The sequence below is a fragment of the Manacus candei genome, unplaced genomic scaffold, assembly GCF_025592945.1.
Source record: "Manacus candei isolate 608988 ecotype Guabito, Panama unplaced genomic scaffold, ASM2559294v1 h1tg000027l, whole genome shotgun sequence".
NCBI classification, from domain to species: Eukaryota; Metazoa; Chordata; class Aves; order Passeriformes; family Pipridae; genus Manacus; species Manacus candei.
The window spans coordinates 8,979,532-8,992,609 of NW_026138075.1; the positions used below are offsets into that span (position 1 = coordinate 8,979,532).

General features: G+C 40.4%; 1 protein-coding gene across 8 annotated transcripts in view; it reads left to right on the forward strand.

Annotated features, from left to right (window-relative positions):
- The window catches only part of PCSK5 (proprotein convertase subtilisin/kexin type 5), a 250,017-nt gene that overhangs the window by 34,293 nt on the left and 202,646 nt on the right, over positions 1-13,078 (forward strand). For 7 of the 8 annotated variants that reach the window (XM_051789299.1, XM_051789294.1, XM_051789297.1 and 4 more), the window contains one exon: positions 12,211-12,324. In XM_051789299.1, coding sequence (XP_051645259.1) covers positions 12,293-12,324 — 32 coding nt within the window. In that variant the 5' untranslated portion in view covers positions 12,211-12,292. Of the gene's footprint in view, positions 1-3,083; positions 3,261-12,210; positions 12,325-13,078 lie in introns of those variants that run through there. The other variant, XM_051789295.1, reaches the window with a different exon arrangement.

Consider the following 13,078-nt stretch of genomic DNA (forward strand, 5'->3'; position numbering starts at 1 on the left):
TTTGACTGGGGGTTGGACTGCAATGTTTCCTTAGACTGGTTGTATGCGTCTTTCACAGATTATTTTAAATGGTGCTGATAATGATGTTTAAGAGATACAATAATCAATGTTTTAATAGCAGATAACTTTGCTGATAGGTGCAAGGCTGGAGTTCAGTACCGACAGAGCCAGCTTGTTCCAGAGGTGACAATGCTGACAATTATCCTCTATTGATTTGAAGTGATAGATCAGAGACAAACTGTCATCATGGCTAGGCTTCGCGAACGAAGATTCAGAGACAAACACACTGGCCACGAAAGTGTGGTGTTCCCCAGTGCTCAGTATCGGGGTCAGCCCTGTTTATTATCTTCATTAACAATCTGGATGAGTACTGAGTGCTCCCTCAGCAAATTTGCAGATGACAGCAAGTTGGGTAGGAGTGTTGATCTGCTGGAGAGTAGGAGGGTGCTGCGGAGGGATCTGGACAGGTTGGACCAGTAGGTCGAGGCCAATTATATCAGATTCAATAAGGCAAAATACCAGGTCCTGCCCTTGGCTTACAACAACCCCATATAGGCTGGGGAAGGAATGGCTGGAAAGCTGACTGGCGAAAAAGGACCTGTCAGTGCTGGTCGATAGTGGCTGAACGTAAGTCATCAGTGTGCCCAGGTGGCCAAAAAGGCCAGTGACATCACTGGCTTGTATCAGAAATAGTATGGCCAGCAGGACCAGAGCAGTGATTGTCCCCCTGTACTCGGCACTGGGGAGGCTGCATCTTGAGTTCGTTGTCCAGTTCTAGGCCCCTCACCTCAAGAAAGACATTGAGGTGCTGGAGCAAGTCCAGAGATGAGCAACAAGGCTGGTGATGGATCTAGAGAGCAGGTCATATGTGGAGCTGCTGAGGGAGCTGGGGATGCAGAAAAAGAGGCTCAGGGTAGACCTTATTCTTCTCTACAGTTGCCTGAAGGAAGGTTGTAGGAAGGTGGGAATCAGTCTTTTCTCTCTGGTAACATGTAAGAGAATGAGAGAAAATGGCCTCAAGTTGTGTCTGGGGAGGTTTAGATTACATATTCAGAAATTTTGTTTCCCAGAAAGGGTTGTAAAGCATTGGAACAGAACTGCCTAGGGAAGTGGTGGAGTCACCATCTCTGGAACTGTTGAAAAAACCTGTGGATATGGCATTTGAGGATGGTTTAATGATGAACATGGTGGTGGTGCTAGATTGACTGTTGGACTTGATGGTCTCAAGAGTCTCTTCCAACATTAATGATTCCATGATTCTAAGAATGGTTAAGTTGTACTACAAAGGTATCTGAAATGCCAGAGAACTAGTGAAATTGGGTGATGTAAAATATGCCACTGATACTTCCATAAAATGTAAAATCCAATAGAACACTGATCAGTGAAGAGACTACTGAGGAGATGTATTTACTTTGCTAACTCCAGTATACCACTGTTCAATGTTATATATCACTTAATTATAAATTAGCACATGCAGATATCTGAAGGACTTAAATGATTTATGACAAGAGCTGTAGGACTAGTGTAAGGAAAGAAAAAATTCCATCCAAAATTTCTAAAATTTTTTAATAGATATACTAATTGCTATGGTAAAATAAGCATGAGAACCAAGATATTTCAGCGGCTAAATGTTATACTCCAAAGCTATTTAAGTTTAGAGAGCTTAAAGTTTTATCCCCTAGTGGACATTGAATCAGCCTTTCAGTATATTAAGATGATGCAATTTTAGGCCTAAGTTAGATGGAGTTGTGACATATCAGTTTACGTTCAGAGTGATATCAACAGTAATCCTCATGGTATATTGAAATTCAAGATTATAGTATTGCAGGACTACATATTACTAGCTACTAACATTGTGTTCAATGGTGTAAGCAGAACTTTAGGTACTGTACCAAACAGACCTATGAATAAGAGATCTCTTTTTAAATTGTGTTCGGAATTGTGAGTTTGTAGCTCTTGTTACAAGGTGAGTTATGTGACCTGTGGCTAAAAATTATAAACTATCTTGTATAAACATAGGAGTTGCTTTGAAGCTCACGCAGATGAGACTTCTGCTCAGTATTTCGAGGCTGAGTAATTTTAGAAACTGAACTAGAACATCTGAGCTGGTTAGGGCACTTCAGATCTGAGGAAGGGAAAAATCCTCAGCTGCTTGAGACATGCTTTGCCTGTGACAGCTGGGGCTGGTGCTGCTGGAAGCCACCAGCCGGGAGCCCAAGTTCCCTGAAACTTGTTCTCAGCTCTGCCACAAAGCTGCTGTGATTTTGATCCTGTAATTTTGAGCTGCTCTATGGTCTGATGTGGTACCAGGCACAAGAAGGGAGGAGGTTGGGCAGAGGCGGTGGCCATGTTCACTCATTAGTTACTTCAGTTGTAGCTGTGAATAGAAAACCTGTCAAGACTACCCCAAGAAGAGAAAATGTGGATCCTTTTGCCTTTCATTGTTCCCTGTTTTTCCAGTCAGACATGAATCCTGGCCTGCAACAGATACACTGAGCTTCTCTAGAGTTTTAGTGTGATGCTTGCCCTCCCCAGCAGCTCTGGCTGCTAATAAACTGCCTTGGGACAGAGCCTCTGTATCTTCATCACTAGCCATGCTGTTCCCTTTTCACAACTTACTCCTCTACAGTTTTACTCCTAAAGGATGAAGAACAATTTGTTGCCACACAGTTTTAGGCTGATATGTATGGATTTATGCAAAGAGCTCTGAGCTCTAGGGGTAGGAAGACTGCAGTGGAAAGACAAAGGGTATTTCCTTTATATTAAAATCCACAGCTGTAGACTATCCTACCTCATGGATGTGGAACTATACTGCTACTGCTACAATTCATCGCAATTATATAGCAAAGCAGGTAGAAACCACTGAAGTCATATCAGGACTGACTGGCTTTTTTGTGGCTATAAGGTGGAAAAATGTGCATTGAATTTCAGCTTTTGTCCATGGGTGACACTATGGTAGCTTGCCCTTCTGTTGTGCAAGATGTGTGTCTTTGGGCTTAAGTGGTCATTTCAAGGATTCTCTGCTGCCTTCTTTCCTCTTCTGCTTTTCTGTTTTCTGCTCAGCCTGTATTAACATCTGTTTCTTTTTTTATCTTGCTTTTTTTCAGAATGTGTAGCATAATTATGACAACTGCTTTGATTGTGGATTGTCATTGATCCTTGCTGAAGAAGCACTTTGTCAATCAGCAAAAATGCATCACATAGCACTGCTGGAGTCCCTGACTTTTTATCCAACTTTAGAACCCCACATTTGTGAAATGGTATCTGCAATTAATTTTCCCTACTCTTGACCTATGTCAACATCTGCTTTACCCAACTGTCTTCATCTGTTTTTATGATGCAAACTGGCTGCTGCTATTATCAGTCAAAGAATACTGATAGGTTAAGAAAATATCTTGGTTTTTAATTATGATCAAATAACCCGCACAAAATTGTTCTTAAGCTGAGCAGTACAGTTTTGGAGGTCTTAATTTTGTGATTGCACGTGGATAGCCAGAAGTGTGTCAACAGTCTTCATCACTTTTCCTGCATTCCTGAATAATGGCTTGGGTCTCAGTTGTTCACTAACCAGGATACGTCCTCCTATGCCCTTCAACCCTAAATCTACTGACTTTTTGTTTTTTCATTACAAGGTGAAATGCAAAAAGAGAATGCTGTTGAATTATATGCTTAAGTAGAGCTGGTATCACAGAAAACTTCATTATGGGACAGCGAAGGTACTTACTGGTTTTGTTAGAAACATAGAATCATAAAATGGTTTGAGTTGGAAGGGACATTAAAGATCATCTTGTTCCAACCCTCCTGCCACAGGCAGGAACACCTCCCACTAGACCAGGCTGCAAAGCTCCGTCCAACATGGCCTTGAACATTTGCAGGGATGGGGTATCTACAGCTTCTCTGAGCAACCTGTTCCAGTGCCTCACCACCCTCACAGTAAAGAACTTTCACCTAATATCCAGTCTAAACCCACTCTCTTTCTGTTTAAAACCATTTCCCCTCATTCTATCACTACATTCCCTGATAAAGAGTCCTTCCCTGTCTTTCCTGTAGGCCCCCTTCAACCCCTTCAAGAGCTGGAAGGTTACTGTAAGGTCTCCCTAGAGACCTTCTGTAGGTTAAACAACCTGAACTGTCTCAGAATTTCCTCATAGGAGTGGTTTTCTAGCCACCCAGTCATCTTCATGGCCCTCCTCTGGATATGCTCAAACAGGTATATGTCTGTTTTATCCTGGGGACCCCAGAGCTGGATGCAGCACTACAGGTGGGGTCTTATGAATGTATAGTATAGATGGAGAATCATCTCCCTCGACCTGCTGGCCATACTTCTTTTGACACAACTCAGCATACAGTTGGCCTGCTGGGTCATGTTCAGTTTTTCATCTAACAGTATGCCCAAGTACTTTTCCACAGAGCTACTCTCAGTCTCATCACCCAGCCTGTATCCAGCTACAGGATTACCCTTATCCAAGTGTAGGACCTTATAATTGGTCTTGTTGATTTTCATGTGATTCATGTGGGCCCACCTTTCAAGTCTGTCAAGGTCCCTCTGGATGGCATCCCTTCCCACTAAGGCACTGCAGAATCACAGAAGGGGTTGGAAGGGATCCACAAGGATCACTGAGTCCATCTCTTAGCCCTGCATAGGACTGTCCCCAAGAGTCACACCAGGTTCATCATCCAAACACTTCTTGAACTCCATCAGGCTTGGTGCTGTGACCACTTCCCTGGGGAACCTGTTCTAGTACGCCAGCCACCCTATGAGTGAAGAACCTTTTCCTAAGATCCAACCTAAACCACTCCTGACATAATTTCAGACCATTCCCTCGAGTCCTGTCACTGGTCACCACAGAGAAGAGATCAGTGCCTGTCCCTCTCCTTCCCCTCATGAGAAAGTTGTAGACTGCAATGAGGTCTCCTGTCACAGCCCAGGAGAGTAAAGGGTCTGACCACAGAGATAGAGTGAGGCAAAGTGATCCTTTATTACAGGGGCACACAGGCTTTTATAGGGGTATTGAGGGAACTTACCAGAAGGGTAGATGGAACTTGGGAGGAGCATGCTAAACAGGGACATAAAAGGGAAAAAGGGGAAGGTCTTAACCATAAATGGGGAGAAACAACCATGTAAGGAGTGACCAAATAAGGGAGTGCCACATTGCAGCAACTGGGAGCCAATCAGAAACAAGGGGGAAAGCACGGGTACAGAACAAGGGGGAATTTTTATATAAATGAATAAAAGGGGTACATTAAAAGGTATAAAACACAATACCATAAAGCGTAGACTTTAACATAACATCCACACAGCTCCAGTTTTCATCTGAAGGTGGTAAAAGTGGTATCTTCTAGAGTTCCACAGATTTCCTTTACTGTCTCTTGTTCAAACTTCCACATTTTGTAGCTATCAGGATTTTGGTTCTCCTCAGTCTCCTCTTCTCTAGGCTGAACATGCCAAGTGACCTCAGTCACTCCTCATACGGCTTCCCCTCAAGGTCCTTCGCCATCTTCATTGTCCTCCTTTGGACACTCTTTAATAGCTTCATATCTTTCTTATATTGTGGTGCTCAAAACTACCACAATATTCAAGGTGAGGCCACACCAGTGCAGAGCAGAGTGGGACAATCCCCTCCTTTCACTGGGTGGCTATGAGGTGCCTGATGCCCCCAGGACATGGTTGATCCTCCTGGCTGCCAGGGCACTGCTGACTCATATTCAACTGGCCATCAACCAGGACCCCCCAGGTCCCTTTCCATGGCACTGCTTTCCAACATCTTATTCCCCAGTCTGTATGAACTGGAGTTTCTGGGTTTGCCCCATCCCAGGTGTAGAATCCAGCACTTCCCTTGTTGAACTTCATATGGTTGGTGATTGCCAAGTCCTCTAATTTTGTCGAGGTCTCTCTGCAGAACCTCCCTGCCTTTGAGGGAGTCAGTAGCTCTTTCCACTTTTGTGTTGTCAGCAGACCTGCTTAGCATCCCTTCCAGTTCTGCATCCGAGTCATTTATGAAGATGTTGAAGAGCACAGGGCCTGAGAGGGAACCCTGCAGAACCCCACTAGTGACAGGTCAGCAGTCTCATGTTACCCCGTTCACTATTACCCTCTGTGCTCGACCCGAGAGCCAATTGCTCACCCACTATGTGATGTGTTTATCCAGCTGTGGGCTGGAGACTTTGTCCAGAAGGACATTGTGAGAGACAGTATTGAAAGCTTTACTGAAATCCAAAAAGTAGGAACTGTTAGAACAATTTTTCTCCTATGGCCTGCTCTGGGACAAACACAGTCTTACGTTCTGTCCCTGAGAGTGCCATCCTCACTCCTGTCCTTTTCCAGGAGGGTCTGTCAGAACTCACATGTGTGTGAGTGTTGAGATCCTTTAGGATCCTTTAGTCAAGAATGAAGTGTGCTAGATACAGCATGAGAACAACTTCACTAGGAGGGAGAATGCTCAGCCAGAACAATTCCTCTGCAGACAAACGAACAGTGCTGCAATGCTGTTCAGTGCCAGCTTTCCAGATGGATGATTGTTACGCCTTTTGCTGATCTGTCCTGGCTCCATTCAGATTCACTGCTGGCTGGATGTTACTTTCCACAGCCCATATCTGAGTTTTCTCTCTCTTTTTTCTTTTTATTCTATAGTGTTCCTGTGACAGCTGCTTTCTTGTTATCTGTGGAGGAATTTCTGATTTCTTCTTACAGGCGTAGAACAGACTAAGGTGAATGATGGAAGTATGAGGCTTACAGGTACATGTACATTTGGGAGTAGCACCTTCAGAATCTCTTCTCCACAGACTGCATCCCCACACCTTCATGCTTAATTTTGCAGCATAAAAGTCAGAGATTTTGGTATGAAATTTGTAACCTACTTCAGAATTAGGAAGTTTTTTTTAACCCAAGCACGTTTTCCTCAAAATGGAAAGGATTACACCTTCAGCTTGCCTGTAATTTCTACTTATAGTAATGGCATTTTCACATACTGGACTTGAGACATTTTTAATAATTTTGAAATATTTATTCAAGCAGATCCCCTCATAGTATACTTGAAAAAATACTCTCTCACAACAGGGTCTAGTCTTTGTATGTTAAAAATCATGCTGCTTTGACAAATTGGTGATTTTTTTCAGCATGTGATTTTTTTTTTCATTTTTCAAACTTTTTGTCCCCACAGTTTATAACACTGGGTGAGGGAGATCTTACTGCAGCATACCTGCATGGGGCTCCCTTCCCAAGAAGGGAACTTAAGGAAAGAAGAAGAATGCTTGAATTACCTCAGAGCAGCTTTTATTGCCATAGCAGTATTCTATGCAAGTCTGTGAAGAAGATCTGCATGATGTACAGAACAACCCTGTGAGTGCTGAAGTGAGGAGACTAGAAATGATGATTTTTTTAAAATAGTTTGATCTTCAGTCTGGCTCAGGTTTGATTTCTAGACATTCAGGAAATGGAACTTTTGAAGCAGAAGTCAATGGGAAAACGTCCACTGTTCCCCCCTCAGTAAGTGTGACTTGATGGAAATGTTAAAATGTACCTCATTGCATAGACTCTTCTTCTGACAAGAAATGGGAATCTGTATAATAATCAGACATATTATTTCAAAGCCTTTGGATTAGAAAGTGTGGACACCTTTCAAAAGAAAATATTTTTATACAAATGAGCTGTTTTCATACAGAATGAAACAAGATAGGCAAGGCATTCAACAGTAACATGTGGATGAATACTCATAAAATACTCAAAGGCAATATATGTCACAATACTAAAATAACTGCCGAGTCTTGACCTTGTTTTCAGTAATAAAACCCAGTGATAGTACAATTTAGAGTAAGCTATTCTATTTAAATAACAGTGATATTTTTGTAAACAAAATTTTATGTAATGACATGTCAGATGAGTAAATTGCCTTGTAGCTATGTTTTAAATTATATTGTAGAAGGTTGTATCAATACAACCTCAAATAGAAACAATTAGTCAGTAAATCTCAACATAAGGTGTTTGCTAGAAGTCTTCCAGATAAAGCTATAAATAGGACTGTGATCGTGCATGTTGGGATTCTTTAGATTTCTTTGTCTCCCCCTTACCTGTGCACAATGACTGACTGAGAGTGGTCAGTTTGACTTCCCCTTTCACTGATGTAGTTATCTGTAATGTTAGAGGTGAGTCCGAATGTTTCACACCAGGCTTGTCTAGTTTGAAGAAAAGGAGGCTGAGAAGCAACTTCATTGCACTCTACAACTTCCTGGGGAGGGGACAACAATAGGGAGGTGCTAATCTCTTCTTCCTGATATCCAGTGATGGAACTTGTGGGAATGGTTCAGAGCTGCATCGGGGAGGTTCACACTGGAGTTTAGGAAGAATTTTTTTACCAAGGTGTAAACACTGGATCAGGCTTCCTAGAAAGGTGGTTGATGCCCCAGGCCATTCACTACTATTGTCATTTGGACGATACCCTCAGTACCATGCTTTAACTTTTATTCAACCCTGAGTTGGTCAGGCAGTTGGATTAGATGATCATTGTAAGTCCCTTCCAGCTAAAATATTCGCGTCAGGTTTATTCCATTCCATTCCATTCCATTCCATTCCATTCCATTCCATTCCATTCCATTCCATTCCATTCCATTCCATTCCATTCCATCATTAAGGAGCTACCTGCACTATCTTCTGTTATGCATATTTAGGAAAACATGCCATTTACCCACATCAGTATTTGTATGAAATTAAATGGCTATTTTACTTAGAGTAATTCTGTGCATACATAAAATTTTCATTAGGTCCTGTGGGAAGACAAGAAGTTATGTTTCTTTTACTGTATTTGAGTCTGATCATGCAAGCTGCACAGTCTTTCTGCAAAATTACTGTTTCATATGTTTTCCCTAATTTTGCTAGGAGCTGGGGAAATAAGAATTATGGGCAACATCTAGCATGTAATAAGGGTATGCCCTGCAACAGATACTTTTTTAGTCAAAGGTGGTAGGTAGATAAGGTGCATCTTATCTATATTTATCCATACCTCACTAAAATATAACAACTTACTATACTGTGGACTTGCAGATTAACTCAGTTGATACAAACTCTTGTACAAATTCAAGCATGTACATAAATATGCACATATATTCAAAAATCTTTATGAATTAAATTCTATATGTTCCAATAAACTGGAAGTGTACAACGCTGCAGTTTTTATGATTGCTTGGACTAAATAACTGATAAGTGTTCTCCATAATATTGTCTGGAATGAAGGAAATGGAGAAAAGGAATTAATTGGGCTTTTATTTGAGGCAGCAATGTATGCATGTATCAGTTTACACAAGTATTATGCTGCTGTTATGTTTCAGTCTTTTTAATGATCAGCAGATATTTGTAGCTCAATAGGCAGTAAATCATTGGAGACCAGATATTTTCACAGTAAACAGTAAAGAGTTTTGTAGTTTGTCTAGTCAGGAAAACTCCTTTCATTTATCCATATAGAAATGGTATTAAGTTGCTGAAGTTCTGCTTAAACTTCTGTGTTGCACAGGCTTGTGGTATATTTTACACTTCTTTTGCTCCACTAACAAAAGAAAGGTGTTTTCCCAAAACTTCTTACAGTTAATCGTAGTTCTTATAGAAACCTTGATGCACAGGAGTCCTTGATGCAAAATTAGATGCCTAGGGTCTCTGCTTTACGGTTCCTATACCCAATAGTAGTGTTGGTGAATACCTTCTTTCATTAATGTTTATGCGTCTAAATTAGAGGTAGCAGTGGTAGAGGGTTTAATCTCTTCTGCTGAGTCTATCTCATTATTTGTGTCTTTGTGGACACTTTTGCAACACTGTGAGACTCAGTATATTGGTGGTAGGCATTTTTAATTTCTCCATGAAGACTGAAGATAGGAGTGAGTTACCATGTATGGCATGGTGTACTCTGTGTGGTTGTGGCCTGTGAAGTGTAGAAATGTGTTGGCTTGAACAACTTTCTCTCTATGGCTAACATACTCATCTGGTTGATCCCTTCAGCAAAGTGTGAGTCAAGGTAACAGTAAATATTCTTGCAGTGTAAAATCCTGAGACCCCTCACTCAGTTGACTTGTTTCTACCATTAAGACCCAAATCTCATAATGAGGCCTGGAAGGTGGATCTGTATAAGCCCTGAAAACCATGGCTGCTTTTTCAGATCCATTAAAGCTTTTTTTCATTAATGACTGCTAAATAGTAGTAACAGAAGAATAGAGGCCCATAATCTATGGCAGTCCAGGCAGCAGGGCAGTCAGAGACAAAACATTATATAGGATCCCTTTCTCTTGGCTTGTGATGTGTTGAGAGGTATGGGCTACCTGAAAAAAAGAAACTTTGAAGAAAAATAATCTTTTCTTGTGAGGGTCTGGGAAAAAAAAAAGCATGTAACAACAGCAAAATACAGGATAATGGGGTTACACTGTAAGTCAGTAATAAATCAGCCTTTTTCATAGAGGAGAAAGCTAGTTAAGAGGATTGTTGATTCCACTTTAAAGCAACCCTAAGGCCTAGTGCTTACCAAAGTCTTTTGACTCTCCCTCGTTTGGCCTTTGCCTCCAGACTGTTACTGTCAGATGGTGCCTAAGGCCAATTAGTTCTCACCTCCTGCTGAGGACATCTCTGGATCCTGTAAGATCTGAAGGGAGAAGTCAGCTCTTGGCTTATCATGAGGGCATCCACCAAGATGGATTTCAGACTGAACTGAAAGAGGAGGACAGTAAGCTGGAGAGAAAGGCACACTTGCAAATTTCCCCATTCTCATAGAAGCATAAAGCGACTTCGGATTGTTCCTAGAAGATTTAACAAAGAATTGGATTTTATTGTGGTCACTACCTGATAGTCTGTGTTTGTAGACTGCGTAGTATCTCCTCTATAAGAATTCTCTTGACCCCGAAGTCAATTCTTGGGAAGGAGAAAATTTAATTTTTTCTTTACGAAGAAAACCAGGAAGCCTTGCTAGACTGTATTAGGACTGTCCTAGGAATCCTCTCTGAATGAATTTGAGGATGTCTTCCTGTATTTTTATCGGACCAAGAAGCAGAGGCCAGAGTGATATGATAGATCTAAAGATTTGAACCTCTGTGGTGAATGCACAGTACAAAGATTAGCCTGCTATGGGTGAAAATATTAATACCATCTCTTACCAGTGACAAAGAAATATAAACTTCTTTTATATATTTGTATGTTTTTTTACATACACAGATATTCATAAACAGCACAAATGAAAGGTGCAGATTTGGCTGGTAGGAGGAGATGACTGTCTTGCTTGAAGAGAGGTGAACTGAATTTTTCAAGTTATTTCCCTTGAGGCAATTAGGCAGAAATATGAGCTGCTAGATGTGTGTAAATATAACTGGGATTTCTCTGTGCTTGGTTTATATTATTTACATTTATAGAAACTAGCTTGCCTTTAGAATAGCTAATGCAGAAATAACTACAGAGTTCTCTCTGCTTTAAGGTTGATGTCACTTTTGGTGTCACCCTTTTTGGATGTGTCATGAATCTTTGAAGAGGTGTCAGACAAACAAGCATATAACTTTCAGAATTAGATTTTTAACCCTTTTATTTCTTTTCCTGTTTCAAGCTCTTTTTTTGTGGTTGTTTTAATTTGAGCTGTTGCTCAGTACCGAGCTGCTTCTCCCAGGGGAGAGCTAGTATAAAATAAAGTGCCAAAGTGCCTCTCTGAGAGAATCATGACAAAGAGTCGCTTTACTAAAAATAAAATTCACTTTTGATTTTTTTTCGTTCCACATGAATGGTGATTTAGATATTGATCAAGTGAATGTTTGAGTATATTTCTTAATGTTTTTGTTTTCCAGATCAGAAAAATAAATCTAAAAATAAAACCAAACTCGCTCTCTTAGAAATTCAATTAATTCCTCATTGTAATATATGTCATATTATGTGTAGGAATTCATCTTTATAAAGAAGTACTAGTCTGATAATAAAAAATAGTAAAATCATAGTATTTAAAAGATGATAGCCAATGAAGTTCTTCTAGCTGGGTATATAAGCAGTTGTTCAGGTAGATTTTTAACACTCACTAAATTGGATATATTTCTTAGTGAACAGTATGCCAAGGTGAGCTGCACATTTCCACTGCCAAAACGAACTCTTTAAAAAGAAATATGTCTTGGAGTATGATAATGGGAAACATCCCAAGATTTCACACATTTCTTGATAATCTCCATGGAACCCTAACACTTTCCATATGTTTTCCTGGTTGGCAGGTGGAGTGGATACAACAGCAGGTGGTTAAAAGACGGATAAAGAGGGATTATAAAGCTGGTGGTACCCAATCCACTTATTTCAATGATCCCAAATGGCCAAGCATGTGGTACATGGTAAGTACATACAGGGCCATTGGCTCTGTTTCATTCTAATGTTTAGTTGTCTGGTTTGATATTTCAGAAGGGGACAGAAGAGTATGTTTGGAAAAAGCAAATTTGGGGATTTTTATGTGACTAATGAATGCTTACGAACTCCTTACAAATATTACAAAGAATTCCCAGTGAACCCTGCAATAGAAAACATTTATTAATGCATTCGTTCATTAATTTTTCCTATTGCTAGTTGTCTTGGGAATTACGTATTAGAGGATAAGCTTTCAACAATGAGAATGGAAGGAACTTAGCCACAGCTTGTGAGAACCCACTTGTATTCAATGCATAATTCACTGTCTCCAACAGAAATGTATTGTGTCCTGAAACAGGAAAAAAGAGACACAGACACTGACCATTCAGTGTTGCAATTATATTCTTTTTAATAATGAACAATTGCATTGTTGAAATAAATGGACTGTTGGTGCTGTTTCGTATCTGTTTCCTCTCCATCTTGTTTAGTTCCAGGATGAGGTTGTTATAACTATGGGGGTTTTTAAGAGATTCATTGTACAGTTTGAAAACAACTTTTATCCAAAATGTAGTTCTTTTCAGCTGTTTGTGAAAGCAATATTATTTTGGGTCAAGGGATCATGGCAAGTCTTTTTCCCACTTTATTGAAATGTGTATACTTGTCTGTCTTCTTTAATATGTACATTTATTCAATCTACCTGTCCTATAAATATGTGCATAAGGTGACAGACAGATTCCAATTTTT